A 24,014-nucleotide genomic window follows, 5' to 3' on the forward strand; every position below is an offset into this window, starting at 1 on the left:
GGATGCTCCAAGACTTGTAAAAGAGGAACATTATGCCCTTGGGATGCAGGAGAAATCACACATGATTGTGTTAGATTAGATTGGGTTGGTTAGAGGAAAAAAAGAATTTGGCCTCAGAAAGCTATTTTCTTCAATGTGGGAGTTTGATGTAACAGAATCCCGCCTTTGGATATTCCTTATTTGGTTTCGGGTACTGATAACAAAAAGGACAAGGAGAAAGATATTTAGAAATGGTTTATAAGATATTCTGTCCAAGCCACCTTGCCTCTCCTATCACCCCCTCAACCTTGTTATTTTCCTTCCTCTAGGATGATCTTTCTAACTTCCAAATCTGATCATGTCCCTTCCCTGCACAAAACGGTCTCTATTCTCTTCAAAATGATGACTAGAACCCTTGCGCAGTGTGACAGCCCCTTGTGGCCTTGCTGTGAACGCCCTCCAACCTCATCCCTCCTCCCTTCTGCCGCACCCTCAAACCTGGGCTGCAACCACCAAACGACCTGCAGTGCTCCTTACCCACCCTGGCTCCCTGTTCTTTATGACTTTGAGGATGGTGCTTACGTCCTCCACTTAAGCGATGCCCTTCCCTGCCTACATAGCTCCTACTCATCCTTCAAAATTTAACTGCTCCTCCACCCACCATCTCTCGTTCACTTTTCACGCTGAGCGCTGTCCAAATCTAGTAAGGCTCTGCAGTTGTCTCCTACGCTCATTTCCTTCCTTCTCGTCCTCTCTTCTCCCACTGTGGGGTGACCACGGTTACACATAAGGACAATACACTTTCTGCTTTACACCCAGTCCACTGCTTGTCAATAACAAGCTTTATAATCTCTCAAAGATATAAAAGCTGAACCACATGAAAGGGCTGTGGAGTTGGTTCCCTAGGGATATTGGCCACCCTGCTGCTGGCTGTGAGACATGTGACTGCTAACCTACGTCAGTACATAGATGTGGAGAAGGATCTGACACCTGACACCCAGTCCCCTACGTCCTCATGGGTGTCAATATTTTACCACCTACATGGGGTATTTTCACTTTACTTTAACATTTCTGCTCAGTCTAAGAAATCACCTCCTCCTTCATTGTGTTTTTCAGAAAACCAAGTGGGTTATTACATTAGTTCTGAGCAATGAGAGGGAAGCAATCCATACACATGGGGTGGAAATTAAATGAAATCCTAGAATTAGGATTTAATTCCCAAGTGAGAATGAGCTGAAGGAGAAGCCTAATAGGAATGCCTCAGCCTCTCAGTTGGCCAATAGAACCCTAAGGTGTCTGTGGTACCCTGAGATTTTTCGTCTTGCACTTTGCAACATTCATTTGTGGGCTTGTCTTTCTGCTCCACCAAGCTCTCAGAGAATAAAGTGAAATGCATGTCTGCCTTCCCACTTCCCAGCACAGTAGCTGCCTAGAGCACAGAACCTCAATACCAGCATTGAATTTCACAGTGAGAAAGTTATTTCCATTTCCATTCTCTTTTAATCCTTTTAGTTCAGGCAGAGCAGAAAAAATTGATTGTGTGTTTTGAACACTCCTTTAACATTTGTTTTTCATCCCTTTTAAGCAGGCTTCAGTGGGCACAGTATCTACCTGGAAATGAGTAACTTGCTTTGTTTTCCTTGTTCTTTTTTAATGGTCAATTCCCTCCCAAATGGCAAGGCAAATGGAAGTAATATCAAGTTGCTTTTAACAAATGTATTCAAATAAAAATAAGTCTATTTGTGGAAAACTAGTAAAATATAACATCAGTAGAAATGGACTTGGCCAAAATCATGATGATGCTATATAAAGGATGGATGTTTAGAAAACACTGGCATACAGCAGGTGCTCAATAAATGTTCATTTGATGGATAAATGAATCTCTCTTCCATCTTCTCTCTTCTTTCAATTTCTATAAGTTTTACAATAGATCTGGTTCGGCCTCAAATTTGTATTACTGTACTTGTCTCATATTCTCAGCTATAGTACTGTATCTGCTTTCTGCTCGGCCCCCACCATGCACTAGCATGACCTACTCATAAATGTACCATGTTTCTTTTAGTTTAGCTTTAAAGACTGATGTCAGACGTTCAAAGTCCTCCAGAAGCTGGCTCCAATCTATCTTTCCACGTGTATCAGCCCAAGTTCTCCTACATAAACCATGCGGATATTTGTGATTTCTAGACTGGACACTAGGGAGAGTCCTCCTGGCCTTGAGCCTTCCTCTCAGTGGGATGCCCACAGAATCCTATAGATCTTTTAAGACTCATTCAAATCCTGCCTCCATGAAACCTTCGCTGAGAGTGATCAGCTCTCTTAATTCCAGCTGAGAGTGATCTGCCTCTCTTCTGAGACCCAGAAGCACTTTGCCTGTGGGGAAACATTCACCATGTGTACATTGTGTTTAAGATACTCCTTTAGTGCCCTGTACTTTCTTTTCAATTGCATGCTCTTGGAAGGCAAGAACCAGTTTTCATACATCTTTCTACCTCTACTTTAATCTTGTTACTGACTGGAATTAAATGAATGGAGACATTTGGGGATGTACTGAGGGAAGGAAATGTGGAAAAATCAATGACCTGCTTACAAATGCTACCTGAACTGAAGAAATGAACAGCAAACTCAGTAGAAAGTGAGGTTCACTGGAAACATGAACATGGTAATTGATTCAATTTGATCACGGGAACCTACCTCCTTTTTAAAAAGGATACGCAATCATATTTTTAAAAGTATTTTTCAAAAGCCATTATTTATAATTAAGTCAAAATCCTTCTATTTTAGAGGCAGGAAAATTGAGATAACATTACAAGCATAATGTATGGACACCCATGGATTTACATATGACTAGCACAGTATTCATGCTGCAAATATGCATGGGGAAAATGGTCCTAGAGTTCTTTTGCAGCAGACCTTTTAAACCTCAGATGAATCACACTATAAAATTCTCTTAACCTTAGACGTAACCACAAACAATAAGAGCCATATTTGCAGCACGTAGTTCACTCCACTGGGTCTAATATTTGTTGGATGTTTTATAGGAACAATGGAGAAATCTAAGATGCCTGTGGGTTTATTAGGTTGACCATTCCTTTCAGGGTGAAGTGATAGTACCATGAAAAACATTTGAGAAGATCCTCCTACAATAGCTGACTCTAACATTAATTTGTTGTTTTGTTTCATACCAGATGCCTCATTAGAAAAATAGCAATATTGAAATGGCAAAGGCAGCAATGTTAGTAACATTAGCGTTTCTAGAACTATTCTGCAAAAAACAAAACAAAGAGACACTATCCTGGGGCTGAATACTGGCCTGAGTGAATCTCATCTGCATGATCTCCTAGAGAGATGGGTCACTTTCGCAAAGACACATCATTCATCAAGCCTAAGACTCTGGGCTTAAGGAAAAATTCTCCTTCCTGACCCTAGTCTAGTGAGAATTTCCTTCTGTTCCTTTTACACCATCAACAGGATTGAGGAGATGCACTCTCAGGAGCATTTACATTAAGTGGGAATAAATCCCCTAGGTAACCAATGGCTGAGAATGACAGCATGTTAGACTGGTCTCCTTTTTCAGGAGATTACCCAGAACAAGGCCAAATAGGGCATGCAGCACTGCTCCACAGCCCACCAAGGGCCAAGCAGTGCAGGAGCAGGTCTAGACGAGATTTGATAGCACTGTGGTCAATAGTGGCGATATGGTAGGTGGCACTAAGACTCGGGAAGTCTGCAAACACTATGGCAATGCTGGCTTAGATTCAGAATGACATAACCCTTTAGGGAAACAGAATTTTAGAAATTGTATTTATTCTTATGGGAGTCCTTAAGCCTGGGGTTAAGTCAGGACAAAATGTAACCCGTGGGTTTCGCCTAGTCCTGCCTCAGAGCCGAAGTCTATGGAGTTGACCTGTAATAGCACTGATCATCAGCATTCTTGGAGTTACCATTTGGTGGGTTTTTAGTGATGATTAAAGAATCTATTCAAATCAGGAGAAAATGCTCCTGATTTCCTATAGTTTAGCCACATAATAAACCAGTGTTTGAGGGACACATAGCCCTCATAATTAAAGCAAGGCTGTTAAGATTAAATATCTTATTCTTATAAAGGAATATAATTGAGACAATTATTAATTAATAATGCTTGAAAATGCTTTTCACTCCTTAAGAAACCTTAAGATTACTCCATGTTTCAAGACATACTTTGGATCTTGCTCACTTACATCTTATACATAAAATATAAAAGTAATAACAGCATGTACCCCACTCATTTGGCATAGTAGATACATTTTCTGGGCTACTGACTATGCATGATTTTGTAGGGTTTCTTAATAAAACCTCGGCCCTATTATTCATTATTATCATTATTATAATATCTGTTCCCTTTTCTCTATCTAGTTCTTTCCCTGACATTATAAAAATCAACCAGGACAGTTGAAATGTACCTGAATAAAGGGAAGAACCAAAAAAAGTATAAAGATAATTGGGAAGTCGCCCTTATCAATACCATTTCCGTACAAAAATTTATTTATAATTACCAACTTGAAGGGTATTCATTATTTGGTATCAAGGAAAACATCTAAAGAAAGCTATGGCAACTCTCCCTCTTTCTTCCTGACTTAGTTCAAGGTTTTGCCTTTTAAAAATTATTCCCATTGCCTCCTTGGAAATTTCGGATTACTTGTTTGTTAAAAGTCTTAATGAGACAATACGATAGGCCCCAGCTAAGCAGTGGATTTGGAACTAGAAAAGGACCATAAAAATAGCCATGTCAGAAGATCCCCAAAGTGTGTTATGTGGATCTCTAGTCCTGAGAGATATTCTGTGAGAAGATGTTTGGCACATGTGTTTGGGGGAAGCTGGTTATTATAATCTCCACTTAGAGGCACAGCACCCTTTACTCTACAACAGGCTTCGAAGTTTTGCAAAGAAAGCTTTTGAACAGTTTTACCACAGCATTTTGCAAAACAGTCTGGTCCTTGAACCCTTCTGAAGAGTACCTCTAGCCATGGCTTGAAATGACTGGAATGACTGTTCTGCAAAACATACCTGAGGAATTGCTGACCGATGCCAAGTCCCTCCTTTCACAGTTGAGGAAACGGAGTGTGATTCGCTCTCCTTTCACCTAAACCATAGTTTACTCATAAGAATCTTGGGTAAGTGTGGATAACAGCCTTTTGAAATTGATGCAAACTTAGTCCATCTTGATAGTAGAAAAGAACTGAACTCCATCTGGGAAGTTGAGCTGATTTATCCAAGGTTACTAATTAACCAGGGTGTACAAACCAGAACATCTTCACTTCTGCTTTGTCCTTTGACCATCAAAAAAATGCTGTTGCCATGCTATGAGAACGTTTTTCAGAAATTATTATAGCTTGCATTTTGCTTTATCTTATGTTGAGTCTTTTATTTTTTTCTCTCAGTACGGTTGAAGTCCTTTAACAAAACTCCACCTAATCCACTCACCCGCTTAATGAACACTCTTTATTCCCCCCGAAAACACAGTCAGGCTGCCTGGAGTGCAGGAACTCTTACACCAATAAGCTATTCTAGAGCTTTTCTAGACGTTTCCTCCAATCTATTTATGTTAGTCTAATTTGAAATTATAATTATGTAATTTAAATGTTACAAAAAGTGCCGAAGTATGAGTGCAGAAAACAAGAGTCATTTTTCTAAAAATAAAATGGTAAGCTGTGTAAAGGTTGGATAGACATGAGCTGTTAAGGTTGCTGCCAAAGTAGCTGTGGGTGAGACCAATGTAAATAATTGGAAAAATGGTGAAAATTTAGAAGGATTCTGGACTCAGATTGCTTTGCATGTCTACATTTAAAGAAATTGACATTGGAATTTATAGATAACACACCATGAGTGTGGTTTACCTGAGAAAGAGAACTTGGAACTCCAATCAATAGATTCCTTTAAAAACAACCACCACCACCTTGTTCCTTCAAGAAAACATTAGTGAATGAATATACGTTTGTATGTATTTTTTTTTGAGACAGACTTTCATTCTTGGTGTCCAGGCCGGAGTGCAGTGGCGCGATCTCGGCTCACTGCAAGCTCCGCCTCCCAGGTTCAAGCCATTCTCCCACCTCAGCCTCCTGAGTAGCTGGGATTACAGGCGCCCGCCACCATGCCCAGCTAGTTTTTTTGTATTTTTAGTAGAAACAGGGTTTCACCATGTTGGTCAGGCTAGTCTCGAACTCCTGACCTTGTGATCCGCCCACCTCGGCCTCCCAAAGTGCTGGGATTACAGGCGTGAGCCACCACACCAGGCCTACCTACGTTTGTATGTTTTAACTTAAAACTTAATGTTTGAAGAAAGTATTTTTAAAAGGTTCTCTACTTTAACCTTTATAAAAGTTGACAACTAGAATAAATAAAACAGTTTAGAGAAATCATTACTATGTGTCTAAACATTTTAAAATGCTTATTTAACGTACTAGAAAAGCACCCCATTTCTGTGTGACAGTATATTTTGAATTGTTCTCTGTCCTATTTTACTTCTTTTGGTTCCCTAAGTGCTTGGGCCATTAAAACTAGACCAGAGGGTGAGGCGCATTGCCCCAGGGCAGGGAGGACACAAAGGGCTGCGGAATAAAAGCCTCCTCAACTCAGACACGGTAGTTAAGAACAATTTGACTTTTAACCGGGCAGGCCAGACACCAGAGATGGCCCATGTGTGAAAGACTAGTTTACAAAATTAACCAGAGAACAGAGAGCTGGAAAGACGGTTCCCCCGGAGTTGCTGACTCACTGGGAAACTCAGAGATATCTCATTGGGTGACCAGAAGGGTTTAAAGGGACCAAACAAGAGTCCACAGTTTCTGATTCTTTTTTAAATCTGAGAATATAGTAAAAAATAGATACATTAACCTTCCGTTTTGCTGGGTTCTGCATCCACAGATTCAATCAACCTTGGAATGAAAATGTTTTTTTAAAAAAATACCATAATAGTAATACAAATAAAATGCAATACAGTATAGCAACTATTTATGTTGTATTAAGTATTATAAGTAATCTAGAGATGATTTAAAGTATATGGGAGGACATGCATATGCAATTATTTGCAAATACTATAATACTATATGATTTTATATTGGGGACTTGAGCATCCATGGATTTTAGTGTCAGTGGGGGCAGGGTGGGGTCCTGGAACCAATATCCCCCAAATCGGATGACTGTAGTTTATTTCCTGATACAGTATTAGGAAAACCAAAGCACTACAGCAATATATTCTATTCTATTTGATCTTTCCTAGCCTATACCCTCTTCTATTTCATTTAACAATGCTGGCCATGAACACTAAATTATTTCTTGACCCTCAGTTTATCAAACAGTGTATAAATAATGACTGGTGCCACAAGAAGGTTCATATCTCATCCTACCAACTCCTAGGGTCAATACCTCGTGTGGCAATAGAAATACTCTGATAAAATATGTAGGAAAACTATCCCAGATCTCTTGCCTGAATTCCAAGCTGGGGAAGACAGCAAGCCTGTAATAGAAACCTCCAGTGTAGGCTTGATTCAGGCTGGAGCTGATGTGGGGGATAGGTGACCTCAGAGCCCCTCACTTCTTGGCTAGAGGAGGAAGGAAGAGGTGAAGATTCCCCAGTAGTTGTAAACATGCAGGGAGAGGCGTGTGGGCGGGCATGGAGGACACAGGTACACCCACTTCAAGATCAAAGGCTGTGGAAGAAACCACCGGTATCATCAACAGTTGGTTATATAGAAGACTTGAAGGCCAGGCTACCTCTCAGCAGATGCCAATGACCAGGAGGGATGAGCTGCAGGTCAGAGGCCAGTGAGGCCAGGCTGTGAGGACATAAACCATCCAGGATGCTCAGTGAGCCTCCCAGCAGGATGAAAGAATATTCAGTTTCATCAAATATTTACCTGAAAGAGACAGGTTTCATGCCAGCAGAATTCTGAGTTCTATGTGTTGACTGTAATTGGAGCCTTAAGAACTAGGTCTAATTTAGTTGTAGAAACTAATAAAAAGTTATGCTCCTGCACACATAATTTGTGACTGTAAATTTTCAACCTGCTATACCTGCACTGAAAAAATTTTTGGCGTATGAAAGCAATGTGCAGTTCCTGCTGTTATTTTTAACAGTTATTCAGTGCCAATGTTCTAGGCATTGTACTGAACTGAGTAGGACAGAATTCCCTGTTCACTTGGCTCATGGGCAAAATGAGAAGAACACGATATACAAAGAGACAGTGGAATGGGGGAGAGGGATATATGCACAATTATGATTGCGGCATATTTAGGAGATATAAATAATCTCATGATGTATTACTTAGAGGTAATTGTCATATAGGACTAAAACTATGCACTTATAGTTTGATAGATTAGATATCTCAAAAGTAGTGCATAACTATAGAATTTTGCTCTTAAATTTGGCCAGCTGTGATTCACGATCTTCATCAGTACTCTTGAAAAATTACTGATTTCTGGCCCTCATTCCTAAAAGCCTGGGGTTTGTCCTGGTCATTTGTATTTTCAGAACATTCTCTTGATGATTCTGATGTGCAGTTCAGGTTGGTGGCCGCTGCCATAGGAGGCCATGTGTGTTTTTAATAGATTCGCTATTTATGCTTGCTTATACATTTATCTGCCATTCTTAAGAAGAGAGAAATAAACCATTTAGGCTAACTCACAAATATACTTTTTCTCCATACAAAAACATCCTTAAACATGATAGGATTAGCATGTAACATCCAATTTTGCATTAATTATAATACACTTTTAGTAAACTACGTGAAAAGTAATAAACCTACAAAAATATGTTTGAAGCATCATGCCAGGGGTAACATGTTCCTAAAATCTAGAATCATAAATGTTGTTAAGAGGCAAAGGCTTGCATACTTCAGTTTGTCAAGTGCTTACAGCACAGTAATAGGGCCCCTCATTCATCTTCTTCTCTACTGTTCCGGTCACAAGGTAGAGTTTGTGTTTTGAAAATCCTAGCATGGGTTGCTGAAATCAATAGAAACAAAGTATACTCTACAAAAGTATGCTGGTGATATTTAGAATCATAAGTTAGAAATGAACTTTTCTCGACCTTGGAAAATCTAAGGAATACTGATAATTTTAGATCAAAAATTACCTGAGTGTTTATTGCCCTGATAGCCTTTAGTGATAGGAGGCAAAGGGTGGTAAAAGTAGTTTCTGTCCTAAACAGTTGAAACCAATCGCTGAAGATCTTTCCTAAGTGAGATTTGCTACCATAGGTAAGAAAGACTGCTTAGGGTCATGGCCTACAGGTTTTTAAGCACCTAAGTTCCCTTATTCAAGACTCAAGATCCCAAAATCCAAGTGATTAGATAAAAGTTAAGGTTTCAGTCTTTGACAATAAAGTTAACCTGCACTTTTGTATCACGTTAATGCCACTGGTCATATTGTAAACCATTAACTGCTATTTGAAAGTCTCGAGCTGTGCTCCAAAAGGGACTCACTGTCTAGTACTAACACCCAAGAACAGTGGATACTAATTTGTTGATATTATTGATTAGGGTTCTTTTCTTGCTTTTGATTTTTGTATTAATTAGTGATGATAATTACTTTTATTCCACTGAGATAAGGGTTAAAATTAAAACTCTTTCTTTCTCCTGATTCTTCCAATAAATAGTGCAACAGTCAATAGACGGAAAATTCTTTGAACAGCAGGGATCATATACATGCTCTATTTTTGGTGTCTTTCCAGTGTACTGCAAACAGCTGTTTGGTTGTTGTTGACTCTGCCCATCTTAAAAGACACCTTCAATGAATTTCACCTTTCTATTTACCTAGAATTCTGGAAAACTCCATATTAGATACTATCTGCAGAATTTTCTCTTGCCTAGATAATATGTTTAACAAATTTTGAGTTTTTTAGAAAAAATACACTCCCCACAACCTATTTTTAAGTCAATTTAAGTTCAGGAATCACACAGATAAAACTGCAGCTTTCTTGATTTAGTGTCATTTCTTATGGGTTCAATGAGAAGTTCCTGAGACTTCCTTCCCAGAAGCACAGGAACAGGAAGTCATCATTTGCCATTTTTTCCATGATTAAAAACTTTTACAAGTTAATAGTTGGACTACGAAAATGAATACCTGCTGTCGGCTATCTAGTATCCCTAGCTAATATTAAGAAATAATGAAAATATCCTCTTTCCAATGAGCATGTGGATTATTGCATCATTATTCAAATGCTAAAGAGAGTCACAAAAGCAGTGATTTGGAGTTTTATCTTACTAAACTGAGGATAGCTGTCTCCGTATATCTCCATTTTCCAAGTAGTGAGAAGGTAATATATTCGTTGGCAATTTCTGTATTATTACTATTATCCACTGCACAATGAGAGGAAATTAAGAGAGAGAAATCTGATGATTTAAGACAAAGCATGGAGAGTGATGTCTGGATTTAAGGAAACAAACAAACAAGTAGTCTGAGAACAAAATTTTCATCCATGAAAACCTGCTGCTTCCTATAGGCGAAATTCAAATTCAATAGTCATTTAGCTAGGACAAAACAGAAACATTTGGGTAGGTGACCTCAGGTGGACTAAGTTTTTCCATCTTCTTAGTGAACTCTAGAACAATGAAAACTGAAAATGGTTGCTTGGCAAAAGGGCAAAATTGGCGATTAGGAATCATTGCCATCTGCTAGTGCCTGCCTTTGCGGTGTCCGGGGGAAGTTGATTATGGAACTGTATTTGTAGCAAGCTTCAATGGAGTGACTCACCTCCTTTCTTGGACAGAAATAAAGGGTTGGGAAGGGATACCTCATTTTCTAAATATATAAAAATACCGCAGAAAATTAGAATAGGAATCTTTCTGATGACATCAACAGTGTCTAAAAAAAAAAAATGAGCCACCAACAGAGAAGGCTGGGTGGAGGTGGGACAAGATTTCTGTAAAACCTGTAAGGATCATTGCTTGCTGGGAATTAGAAGGAGTCATAGTTCTAATCCTGGTTTTGGCCCACGAATTGCTGGAGGATAAGACATTTAAACGCGCTAGAGTTGAATTTCTCCAGCTGCGAGTTGAGAAAGCCTTAGATGAGTACAAACAGAGCAAATTCCTATTAGAAAGTTTTAGATGGTAGATGCCTATCAGGTAAACTTGTGTTCTCCCTGAGGACAAAAGTGTTGACTGGGCACCTACCTCGAGCCATGTGCAGTTTTTGTGCAGTTCTTTAAGATGAAGTCTGGATCTTACACATATTTGATTACTTTTTGCACCGTGGTTGGCTTATCAACTGTAATCAATAAATATTTGTTGAATGATTTGATTTTGCATAAATTATCTTAAATGAATTAAATAAACCCTTTTTCTGAGGGTAGGGGAAGGGAATTAGTCATGCAAATATATCAAGATTGGATCTTTATTTAAAGAAAGTTTCTTCTTTTTCCCTTATAATTGGAACTTTCATTTTATATGATTATCAGGAGAAATGTATTCCCTAGACTCTGTCTGCAGATGGATTAGAACATTTGGAATAACTAGGAAGTTGTTTGCTCACTTTCAAGTTGTTCAGTGACTAGAATATATCTCATTGTGTGGTATATGGTGACATGGTTTGCTCTAGCTAATTGAATCACCCAGGAAGGGCATTACATAAATTTTCAATCCTACAGAAAAGCAATCCAAGTCAGTTTTCTAATGAGCTGATTGATGGCTCTTTTGTGAATGATTTAGCAGGAACTGAAATAAACAAGACCTGATTCCTTTTACTGAATCATAGCACTTCTCCTTCCTCTCCTGTTGCAGCTAGGCTGCCAAAGATGTGAACTGATAATATCTGCTTAGCTGCTACAGGCTCAGCATGTGCCAGAGGTTGAATATTAACTTAATGTCAAATTAGCATACAACAGTGAAAAGTCAATCAATGGCAGTTGGTTAATCAAAGTGAGTCCCTGGACCCATAGCAGCAGCATCACTTAGAATGCAGATTCTCAGATTCAAGGCCTGTTGTATCAAAAACTGTGTTTTAGTAAGCGCTTCAGGCTGATATGTGCTAAAGTTTTGAAACTGTTGATGTATGGTATTTAACATCCCAAGAAACAGCAAAGGATTTATTCTTCTTAGACCCATTTATATTTTGGAAATAAAAGTTTCTAACATATTAATCTGTTCTGTATGGATATCTAAACTTTAATAAACCAAAATAAGATTTCTTGTGCTCCCAACAACTCTAATGCTTTACCTCATATGTTTTATAGTTTTAGGTCAGACAACTTGAATTCACATCAATAACTGTTGCCAGAGCATCCACTGTGTTAAGTTCTGTGGGGGAAATGGAAATGAATGAAACTTGTTCTTTTCTTCTAGGGTCTCACAGTCTAGTTGGGGAGACTGACCTAATATGAGGCCTAGTGTGAGAGGTTTATTCTTCCAGGTACTGTTACTTATTATGCACCTATTATGAGATGGGAACTAGTCTAGGTGCTGGAGACAGCTCAGGAAACAACCAAATACAGTGCCCTTCCCTCAAGGAGCTTACAGTCTAGTGGAAGAAACAGAAAATAAACAGAATGAACATGTTAGAAGAATAAACATATATTTAAATACGTAAATACATAAAATAAATATCTGGCAGGTCACAAGTGCTCTGGAGAAATGCCGAACCAGGGAGGTGATGGGGTGTGCCTCCGATGGAAAGACACAGAGCTGTGGGAGGCTCGTGTGTCCACAAGGGTCCTGACTCACTGAGGCCTCAGCTCTGTGGCTGGGTAGGTGAGTTTGACCAAGTCAAATTTTCTTTCCATGCCTTTGTTTCCTTGGTTCTAAAAGAGTCTGAGGTGGGGTAATATTGCAATTTGAAAAAGTCCTTTGCTGACTATGTAGGGTTGGGTGTGGTAGGAAGCCAAACTGGGGGAACTCTGTGTTTGCTGCTCCATCCAGAACCATAACCTATTTATAGATCAGGACTTCGGTGTAAGTTTTTGTTTGAAAAATGTTTTCCACAGCTGAAGAAAAAAAAAATAAACCACTGAACTAGATGATCTCAGGTTTGTTCCAGTTGTGGTTCTACAGTCTTTACTTCTGCATTAGGATTCCTTAGTGGGAAGAGATACTTTTTGTTTTGTTTTTGAGACAGGGTCTCGCTGTCACCCAGGTTGGAGTCAATGCAGCCTTGACTTTCTGGGTTCTAGCGATCCTCCTGCCTCAGCCTCCTGAGTAGCTGGGACTACAGGTATGAATCACCACACCTGGCTAATTTTTAAATGTTTTTGTTTAGAGAGGGTCTCACTTTGTTCAAGTGGTCTTGAACTCCTGGGATCAAGCAATCCTCTCACCTCGGCCTCCAAAAGTGTTGGGATTACAGGCGTGAACCACCATGCTTAGCCAGAAAGAGATATTTTGAATTATTTGCAGGAAGCTGTTATGGAACTACAGGTAAAATGGTAAATATTTCTATTAAACATAGCTTCTGTTTATCACTCTACATGGAATATAAAAAAATTTCTTAATCTTCCTTAAGAAGCATATATTTACTTTTTCTACTTTCTATGCTAATACAAGATCAGAGAGCACAATTACTTTTCCATGGCTGGATTGAAATATAGATGCTTTTGGACTTAAAATTTCAGAATAGATCAAATCTCAGTTGAGAGAAGTAAAATATCTGATAGTTTTAGGTTCTCATTAATATTGCTCCTAAAAACTAAGTTTCACTCTTTAGTTGCCTTTCTATGTATGAATATACTATGACTGAAAATGATGTATTCCCCCTAATTTACTACGGTGTGTTTTACTAGCTTGGAAACATTGCATGGATGTTACAAGGAACATTACATGAAACATTACAAGGGTGATACATATTTTTCCAAACAGAAACCAAAAGAATAGTATTGAAATAAGTGACAAATGGGAAACCTGTTACTAATTTGAACTAGAAACAGATTACATTTGACTTTCATAACTACTCACCAATGCTGCCTTAATGAAAAGCCCTTCCAATTGTCACTACGGTTTTTCCTTTTTCCCACCAAAGGTAATTTTATTTTATTTTATTTATAGGTAGGAGAATATTTAATATCTACTCTCTTAGCAAATTTCAAGTACAGTGGAGCACAGATTAACTACAGTCATCATGCTGTACAGTAGACCATAGAACTTATTCATCCTGTCTAACTGAAACTTTGTATCCTTCCAGAACTCCCCATCCTCCCCCCAGGCTCTGGTAATTACCATTTCACTTTCTGCTTCTATGAGCTCCAGTCTTTTAGAGTCCACCAAGATGGGCGGATCATGAGGTCAGGAGATCGAGATCATCCTGGCTAACATGGTGAAACCCCGTCTCTACTAAAAAATACAAAAAACTAGCCGGGCGAGGTGGCGGGCGCCTGTAGTCCCGGCTACTCGGGAGGCTGAGGCAGGAGAATCGCTTGAACCCGGGAGGCGGAGCTTGCAGTGAGCTGAGATCCGGCCACTGCCTCCAGCCTGGGCGACAGAGCGAGACTCCATCTCAAAAAAAAAAAAAAAAAAAAAGAAAAAAAAATTGAGTCCACATTTAGGTGAGGTCGTGCAGTATTTGTCTCTCTGTGCCGGGATTTCTTTATTAGCATAATGTTTTCCAGATGCATCCATGTTGTTGCAAATGCCAGGATTTCTTTCTTTTGTAAACTGAATAGTGTACAATTTTTAATATATGAAACACATTTTCTTTATCCATTCATTGTTGATGGATGCTTAGATTGATTCCATCTTGTGAATAACCCTGCAGTGGACATAGGGTGCAGATTTCTCTTCAACTACTGATTTCATTTCCTTTGAATACATTCTTGGAAGTTGGATATATCCTTTGGAAGTTGGACTACTGGATCTGATGGTAGTTTTATTTTTAATTTTTTGAGGAACTTCTGTATTATTTTCCGTAGCAGCTGTACTATTTTACGTTCCTACCAATAGTGTACAAGGGTTCCCTTTTCTCCACATCCTTGCCAACATTTGCTACCTTTCATTCTTTTGATAATAGCCCTTTTATTATTATTATTTTTTGAGACAGGGTCTCTCTCTGCCACCCAGACTGGAGTGCAATGGTGCAGTTTTGGCTCACAGCAACCTCTGCCTCCTGAACTCAAGCAATCCTCCTGCCTTCCAAGGAGCTGGAACTACAGGTGCATGCCACGACACCTAGCTAATTTTTGTATTTTTGTAGAGACAGGGTTTTGCCATGTTGCCCAGCTGGTTTTGGGCCCCTGGGCTCAAGCCATCTACCTGTCTCAGCCTCCCAAACTGCTGGGATTATAAGCATGAGCCACTACATCCAGCTGATAAAAGCCATTGGAACAGGTATGAGGTGGTATCTTATTGTGGCTTTAGTTTGCACTTCCCTGATAACTAGTGATGTTGATCATTTTTTCATATGCCTGTTTGCCGTTTGTATGTCTTCTTTTGAGACATGCCTATTCAGGTCCTTTGCCCATTTTTAAATCAGGTGATTTGTTTCCTTGCTCTGGAAACTATGACTTCTTTTAAGAAGAATTTTAATAGTTTCATCATAAGCTGAGTTTAATAAGCTCAACTGTAACAATCATGTATAAAAATAAGAGATCGCCAAAAGCACACTAGCTGAGCTTTAGTCGAAGTACCTGTGAAGTGAACCTCATGCAGACTTAAAATAGTGGGTGACTTTGTAAAGTGGCAGTTCACTGTGGTGCAGCTCATGGAAGGAGGAGCCCGGTTATAACTTAGCAAGGTAACTGAGGAGATTAAAAAGGAACAAAGATGGAAGCTGCTAATTGCGACTTAAAAAGGACATTTAGAACCTAACTCCAAACATAAGATATGATTGATCTGTTCCTGGGAATTCTTCTGTGCACTTGGAGGGTTTTAGGATCAATTAAGTCTTTGCATCTTAAAAATAATGATCACAAGGTAGAAAAAAAAGTTAAAACAAGGAAAACAGCATGCTGGCATAAACAAGCTATTTCTGAAATATCAGTTACATTTGGATGCAAAATTTCAAGTTTTCCTTTTTGGGAGAATGTCATCTCTCTGAAAACTTATTTTGAAAGCTTTTTTTTTTTCCTGTTATCTTTCTCCGTGTTCATCTGAAGACATCTTACTGCTTTTAGGAAAGAATAGTAAGTCCTGACAAGTCTTAGACCTTAGATAGATGGTAGTTCTATTTTTAATTTTTTGTGGAACTTCTATAAAGTAAAAGTCAATGAAAACAGAGAAAAAAGTAGAGAAAGACTCTTCTATAACAAGATGCCCATCAGCAGAAAAGGACAGTGTAGAAGCAGATAGACACTGAGTTATGGTCATCCTTGCTCAAGTGAGCAAATTAAAATCCCCAAGGACATCCACAGACTTCTCTCCCAGCATCTGAGGGCTGGATTTGCTCTCTGCTGTCTACCACAGACTATATTCAACTTGCTGGAACCTTGTCTAGTGCTGAATAGCCCAAGGACAGGGACGCTGCTTCAGAGACACCCACGGTCACAGTTGCACCAGCCAAATCTGTTTTCGTGCCCGTGTCTTCTTGGAGAACAGAGCAGCATATGGACGGCTTGGGCTCCCTGCCATCTGTCAAGAGTGGGCAGGACAGCGCGTGCAATCCCAATCTGCACCAATGCTTGGTAGATAACACTTTCCACAGGGAAAGGTCTGCTGGCCTCAGATAAGAACAGCTTTCAAATGGGGACTATGAAAAACTGCACAACAGACACAACTCGGTTCCACTCCTCTCAGATCTACCTAAAGCTCTTATAGTCATAACCTATATGACTTTGAGGGGAGAAAATCCTGACCCATTGCTCGGTTGGTATAGAGCTTGAACACTCACTCCCATGCTATCATATCATGATCATCATTATCGTTATAAACAACAGCATTTACTGAACTGCTACCCTGGAACTCTTCCCTTTAGCTTCTAAGAACATGCACAATCTACTGTCTTCACCGATGAGACAGAGACCTATGTATCACACTTTTTCTATTTCTACTTCTGCTCCTAATGGGTAGGGTAAGGCAACTGCAGAGGGAAATGTTTTTAGTAGAAAACTAAATGATGAGTTTTCCATCATTCCCCTTTATCTTGAAAATCTAACCCTTTCTTCAAACTCAGACCAACATCTATAAATGTCCAAGTGAAACAATATAAAACATACAATGAATATCACCACCCTATGTAAGGGGTGGCCCTGGGTAGCCACACGAGGTTAGCATGATGATTGCTGTAAAAAGCTCATCCAAATTAATCACTATATACTCTGAAATTTCTCAGTTATTTTTCCACGGTGTCTACCAATAGTTTAGTTATTTATTGAACAGGATACACTAAAAGACTATATTTCTGTTTCAGATGCCCTGTTTAAATTTGTTATTATTCCAACTCATCAAACCCTCTTAAGAATTCTGCATTGCAGGCACTATTAATTTCCTCCTCTACAAATGAGGGAAGCATAGCACAAAGTAACTTACCCCAAGTAATAAGGGGGGCCAGGAAGCCAGTGGAGGGAGGCCTGCCTCAGAGTCTGTGATTGTAACCATTAGGCTTCACTGCCTCCCACCTAATCTAGGAGCTGATGTTTGTAGAAGGGTGTGGGGAATGAGCTGATCATTACAGCAGGGATGTACATGGAGGAGAGGGTGGGAAGGGTAGGAAGAAGCGGCATAGAGAATGCATCAGGATGTTACATATCGCACATACACTATACAGACCGTTCCTGGTTTATGATGGTTTGGTGTAGGATTTTTTTTGACTTTACGATGGTGCAAAAGCAATACACGTTTAATAGAAACTGTACCTTGAGTACCCATACAATTATTCTGTTTTTCACTTTTGGTACAATATTCAGCAAAATACATGAGCTAGTCAGCACTTCATTACAAAACAGACTTTGTGTTAGACGATTTTGCTCAGCTGTGGGCTAATGTAAATGGTCTGAGCACATTTAAGTAGGTTAGGCGAAGGCTAAGCTATGATGTTTGGTAAGTTAGCTGTATTAAATGCATTTTTGACTTAATGATATTTTCAATTTACAATAGGTTTATTGGCACATAATCCCATTATAAGTTGAGAAGCATCTTTACTAAATTTCTCGTAAAGCAAAGGCGGTCTTTGTTACAGAAGGCAGGGATTTGCATTAGGGAATGAGGACCCTGCAGACGGCAGTCAGCAGCATTCCAGCTCTCGCACCCATGGGCTACGAGGGGGAAGCACTGGAGGTGAGTTAAGTCTCAGTCAGTTTGTTGTTACCTAAGTGTTCTCATTTCTGGAGGGGTCAGCTAGAATATTACTGTATATGTTATATAATATTTGACATCATTTGATAGAGTAATGATCTACACTAGAATTTATAAATGTGAGGATTTATGAAGTCACTAGACATGTACTGAGTAAACACCAAAGAGCTGCTCTATTCAACCATCATTTGCTATTAAGTAAATTTCAGTATAAGTAAGAGAAGACTGGCTCTGACTATTGTGAAGCATACTTTGGGTGATTTTTTTAACGCAGCATTATAGATATGTAAGGCTATGTGGTAAATACTATGCTAGAGTGATAATAATCATTTTATATTTGCTTACATTGTGAAAATTGTATACCTGGGAGAGTCAGTACCTAGGGGAAAAGGAAAAATCTCAGGCAAAAAAATCAAAATAAGCAGATGTTTTTCTTTATAGATTGAGGATATGAAAGGGTAGTGGTGGTGATGAAGATTGTAGAAAAGAGATTAAAAAAAAGGAAACCAGGTTTAAGGAGCCACTGTACCCCACTCCTTGGCTTTCCCTCCTTCACAATCATCAGCAGTTATACTAAAAAGAAAGGAACCAGTTTTACAAGTTTCCTTAAGTCTGACAATAAACTAGAGTATCTGACAGAGAAGGAAGTGCGAGGATAACATTCTGAAGAATCAAGATTGCTTGCACATTTGCATTTCTGTGGTTCTTGCAATCATCTCTCTATTCAAGCTGAGCTGTGAAATACACCATACCTGTTATTACTGGGCTTGTGGACCAAATGTGCTTTGTTGTTGTTATTCCAATATCGTGTCTGTTGCTATGAAAACGAAGCCATCCAGACTAAGATTTCAAGTACATAAACTGAATACGGTAGAAGCCAGCACACAGAATAATTCTAATTTTGAATGAATATATGCCAAATAAGTCATTTAACCTTTGAGTCTCAGCTTCTTCTGTGAAACAAAAATACTCTGCTAGACGTTTTCCAGACTCTCTTTAACATATACAAGTTAGGCGAGAAGAGATAGAAACCAAGAGACAATGAAACAAACACATACATCAAGAGGGGAATAAAATGCCAGTCAGGGAAGTGAATCACGGAACTTTGGATTCAGGAACTAGAGGTCCCCGGAAAAGCCATTAAATGTGTTTCTGGAGACTTTCTCCCTGAGTTTTCTCTGAAAGAATGGTTTCTACCTGTGTTATGGATTGTTCCAGGGACCGGCATTCCCAGCAGAGACCACCCTTCCTGGGGATAGTGGGCAGGAAGAGAAAGTGGAAGGAGGGCAACCAAGAAGTTGAATGTGACGATAGACCACAGGTCTTAGTGATGAGTCTTGAACTAGGGAGGCTGGAGGCAGAGAGTGGAAAGAAAGGGGCAGATGGAAGAAATATTGTGAAGCTAAAGTTGGAAGAAAGACAAAGCTCATGAAAGATGCTGCAAGCACTAGAGATGCGTAGCTTAGGAACCTGTACACAGGGCAGCCTACCAGCATGGACCTACACAGGCTTCTCAAGAGATACACACAGTCTATTTGCAAAGTGACACACAAAAAGAATTTGGATGGTCTGTGACATGCACAGTCCAATGAGAATTCTGTCAAAATAACATGAATACTGTGTCGAGAAGATGCCTGGGCATAGGTAAAGGTGATCAACAAGAAAGATTTGGTGAAATGGCTTTGAACTTTTTCTGGAATTTAGTTTCAGAGGCATTTTGGATAATTTTAATCTCCTTTGCAGGCACTTGAGAAACACTTGAAATTCACACACCTTGAATCCTTAGCTTTGTTTGAAGGTGCCTATGGGCAAATTTGTAACCCTTAGCAGGCAAGGGAACTTGATACCATCTACTGACACTTCAACATTTTCAAGTGCAAGGGTAGCATTCCTTTCGTTTGCTAAAAATGCACAATGCGCCGCATACAAAGCATACAGATTCCTGGTGAGTTTAACCGGGAGATAAAACTGAAAGTTAGGTTGAGGCTAGTGAATGACTTTAAATTTCGGATTTATTGGATTGGTAAGGGGGTCCCATAGCCATAGTACTACTTTAACAAGCTAATATGGCAGTGGTGGAAACATCCAATGGTCAAGGTAGAATTCTTGAGTCACGCTACAAACAGGAACTGCCTGAAATGTGCTAGATATTAAGGTGATAAGTTGTAATAGCTGCCAGTGATTGCGTGTTATGATAAGCCAGGCACCGTGCTAAGTAAAGTGCTTCGTCTATATTATTTCACTTAATCCTGATAGCAGTTCTACAATATTATCACTAGCATTTTATGGAAAAGTAAATGGAGGCTCAGCAAATGTGGTCCAAGGCCACACAGCAACTAGTAAGTGACAAAGCCATGGCTGAACTTCAAACCTGTGCTCTCAGCCTGTAAGCTAAGAAAGTGACAAAGGTAAGAAAGAGTGAACACATAGCACTGTGAAACAGAGGTGCAGTTAGATGCAACTGCCTGGGAGATGACGGTCATCTCCCAGATGGATTTTCTGCAGGATGTTACAGACCTGAGAAATGAAATCTTTCTTTCCACATCAAACACCTTGAATGTAAAAAAGCACGTTAAAAATTCATTGGGCCCGGACACGATGGCTCACGCCTGTAATCCTAGCACTTTGGGAGGCCGAGGCCGGCAGATCACTTGAGGTTAGTTCGAGACCAGCCTGGCCAACATGGTGAAACACCCGTCTCTACTAAAAATACAAAAATTAGCCAGGCATGGTGGTGCATGCCTGTAGTCCTAGCTACTCAGGAGGCTGAGGCACGAGAATTGCTTGAACCTGGGAAGCAGAGGTTGCAGTGAGCCAGAGGTTGCAGAGATTGTGCCACTGCACTTCCACCTTCAGTGACTGAGGGAGATTCTGTGGAAAAAAAAAAAAAAAAAAAAAAAGGAGCATTGGGTATTTTCCTGATCTGTTTTCCTGATGTGTTGTATACCAGGTTACCATTAGACTTACTAAAATTATAGTGGAGCATCTTCAAGTTTCTTGTTTCCCCTCTGCTGCCACCGGGCATGTTCAGTTTACGCCCCACTTTTTTTCCACAGTATATCCAGTACGTCTATCTTCACATTTCTCACCCCTTAATTTTTTCCCCAATGGCTAGGAGGTAAATCTGTTTGCATTGCATCTCACTGCAATGCACTGCCTTGCACTTGGCGTTCAGTTAGGGAGAAACTCTCTCCCACTCAGCTCCACCCAAGGATACACTTCAAGGTATCCAGGAAGCAATGTCTACTAATGTAAAAGGTCTTGTTGACCTGACAGCGATCAATACACACATCTTATTTTCTAGAAAGAATTACTTCTTGTTAACTGCTTCCCATTTTCAATAGTTTCACTAAACATTGAGAGCTAAAGTCTGACTCATGTTAGGAATTTTATGAGTTTTTATATTTCTCTGGCAAAATTGAAATGTTCAATGCTGGTAACTGCTAGAAACGATTATTAGGTAATTTTTGCCTTTTCAACAACAGCTCTCGCCATCAAAAATCCAACGTGTATGTTTGTAAAACTGCAGTTCTGCTACATTTATAATCACAACATGGCCAAAGGGATTACTTATTTTTCCAATATAGTAATGTAACTTGGAATGATTCTATAGCTCAATAGAAGCAGACAGCATGAGCCTGGGAAGCATTCTTTTATAAACCACAAATGCAAGGAAAGAAAATTAAACCAGGAACTCTAACCTGAGTTTTTGTTCTAGCTTGGTCATTTTCTACCTGGGTGATCTTGGGCAAGGTGATTCAATATTCTGAACCCCATTTTCTGCAATTATAAAATGAGAAGACAACTTTCAAGTGCTGTAAGAGTTTATTTATTTGAGAAAATAAAACAAAATGGGTATGTGTGCAAAGATTGTTTCCCAGAGCGAGATGGTAAAATCACCATCAGCGAAACTTAAATAGTGCCTGCAATATCTATACTGGTTAGAAAGCATGGTGTGGTGGAAAGAACATGGAGTGTAGACTCAGAAGATACAGGTTTGAGGTCTGGCTCTATCCAATTCTATATATAAGAACTAGAGAATGTTATCAACTGGATGAGTTCCTAGCAAACAAAATTAAAAATGCAAAAGGTTAAAAGGAGACCATAGCTAGACAATCAAAAGATATTTGTCAAAGCACACTGTAAACTGGAAAGTCATATGTAAATTAGATAAACTCAGGTAAGTCATTTTTAGGGTCAGAAGATAGCATAAGCACAGAAGCACATGTTGTAAGGATTTAAATAGGCCATAGAGCCAACTACTTCCTCACCTAGTTTCTGAGCTCTGCTACGGAGGTAAGCAAGTTCTAGTTCTCTGCTCAGTATCAAAACAGTTAATTTGCAACAAGTAATTGGAATTAACTGTACTAATATCAATTTTAAACCTGACGAATGTCAGGTGGCTGTGAGACGCAGCAGGAGATGACCAGCACGCAGGTATGAGGTTCTGGAGTTCAGGAACAGTGCTCTATTGAGAGATCTAGATTTGGTACATTACAGCATGGGAGCAGGACAGTTGCCGCCTCAGTCTTAGGGGATGCCAACATTTAAAGCAAGAGGCAGAAGGGCTCCGGCAGGAGACAGGGAATCAGGAAGGCAGCAGTTTAAAATGAGGCAAGTGGTCATCAGTGACAAATGCCACAGAGAGGAAATGTGAGATCAAGACCAAAAAAAAACATTTAATTTGACAATTGGGAGATTGCTGGGTTCCTTTGTCTGAGCAGTTTGGCTGGAGTTAATGGTCCAAAAAGCTTCATTTTAGTTAAATAAAAACTAAATTAAAAGAAAATAAGTGAGGAAAAAAAGGTTTGGCAATTCTTTTTAGGATCTTGACAATGAATGAAAAGGAGAGATGCTCGGCATTAAGCCAGGCACTAGGGATATGAAATCCTTACCCCTGGAGAAGAATTCCTCAGTAATAGCTTTGTCATTTGTGTGTGTTTAAGATGAAATGCTCATGTATTACTCTCTAGGGATAAAGGGAAAATAAAGCTACAAACTTTGGATTCCATTCCCCGTTGTCAACGGTTTCCGTTTCTTTTGTGTCATGCACAAAATAATCTACAACTTGTTTTCTTCACTTAATACTACATAATCTTAGACATATTACAAATCATCAAAAAGAGATTCAAAATAATTCCTTTTTAATAGTTGCATATTATTTTACCTTATGGCTTGATCGGAATTTATTGAACTGGCCCTTTATGGAGGAATGTTTTCTGTTTCTAGCTTTGTGCTATTTGAAGCCATCTCTCAGTTATTTTCATATATATCCATTTCCATTAAGTGAATTACTACAAATGGAGTTACTTCTGGGTAAAAGGATTTAGGTAGTTTCAGATTTAATAAGTATTGTTAAATTTATTTTCAAAAAGCATGCACTGGACTATGCGTGGTGGTTTGTTCCCATGATCCCAGCACTTTGGGAGGCTGAAGAGGGGAGGACCTCTTGAGGTCAGGAGTTTGAGACCAGCCCAGCCAACATGGTAAAACCCTACCAAAAATACAAAAATTAGCTGGGCATGGTGGCGCACGCCTGTGGTCCCAGCTACTCAGGAAGCTGAAGTGAGAAGATCACTTGAACGTAGGAGGTGGAGGTTGCAGTGAGCCAAAACAATACCACTGCATTCTAGCCTGGGTGACAGAGTGAGAATCTGTCTCAAAAAAAGCATGCATTAATTTTGCTCCCACTAACAGTGTATGAGAACAGGGTCTTCTCCAATCTTACCAATCCTGGGTATAATAAACTCTTAAATATCTTTTGGATGAAATCAGTATCTTATTTGATTTTTAAAAAATGATATCTTGTTTTAATTTTCACATTATTATAAATAGGATTAACTTTTCACG

At 39.3% G+C, this 24,014-nt stretch overlaps 2 protein-coding genes across 22 annotated transcripts in view; one reads left to right on the forward strand and one right to left on the reverse strand.

The window, feature by feature from the left end:
• Window positions 1-24,014, reverse strand: part of LOC105478829 (DLG associated protein 1) — a 493,816-nt gene that overhangs the window by 391,494 nt on the left and 78,308 nt on the right. The gene's annotated exons all lie outside the window — the stretch shown is intronic.
• The window catches only part of LOC139360127 (uncharacterized), a 149,883-nt gene that overhangs the window by 24,079 nt on the left and 101,790 nt on the right, over window positions 1-24,014 (forward strand). For 14 of the 15 annotated variants that reach the window (XR_011617284.1, XR_011617283.1, XR_011617285.1 and 11 more), the window contains exon 1: window positions 18,062-18,146. The exons of the other annotated variant lie outside the window; for it this stretch is intronic. Coding sequence is in view for 2 of the 14 variants with exons in the window: in XM_071085845.1 (XP_070941946.1) it covers window positions 18,072-18,146 (75 nt within the window). In the remaining 12 variants the exon portion in view is untranslated. Of the gene's footprint in view, window positions 1-18,061; window positions 18,147-24,014 lie in introns of those variants that run through there. 15 annotated transcript variants of the gene reach the window in all.

This window comes from Macaca nemestrina, chromosome 19 (genome assembly GCF_043159975.1).
Source record: "Macaca nemestrina isolate mMacNem1 chromosome 19, mMacNem.hap1, whole genome shotgun sequence".
Lineage (NCBI taxonomy): Eukaryota > Metazoa > Chordata > Mammalia > Primates > Cercopithecidae > Macaca > Macaca nemestrina.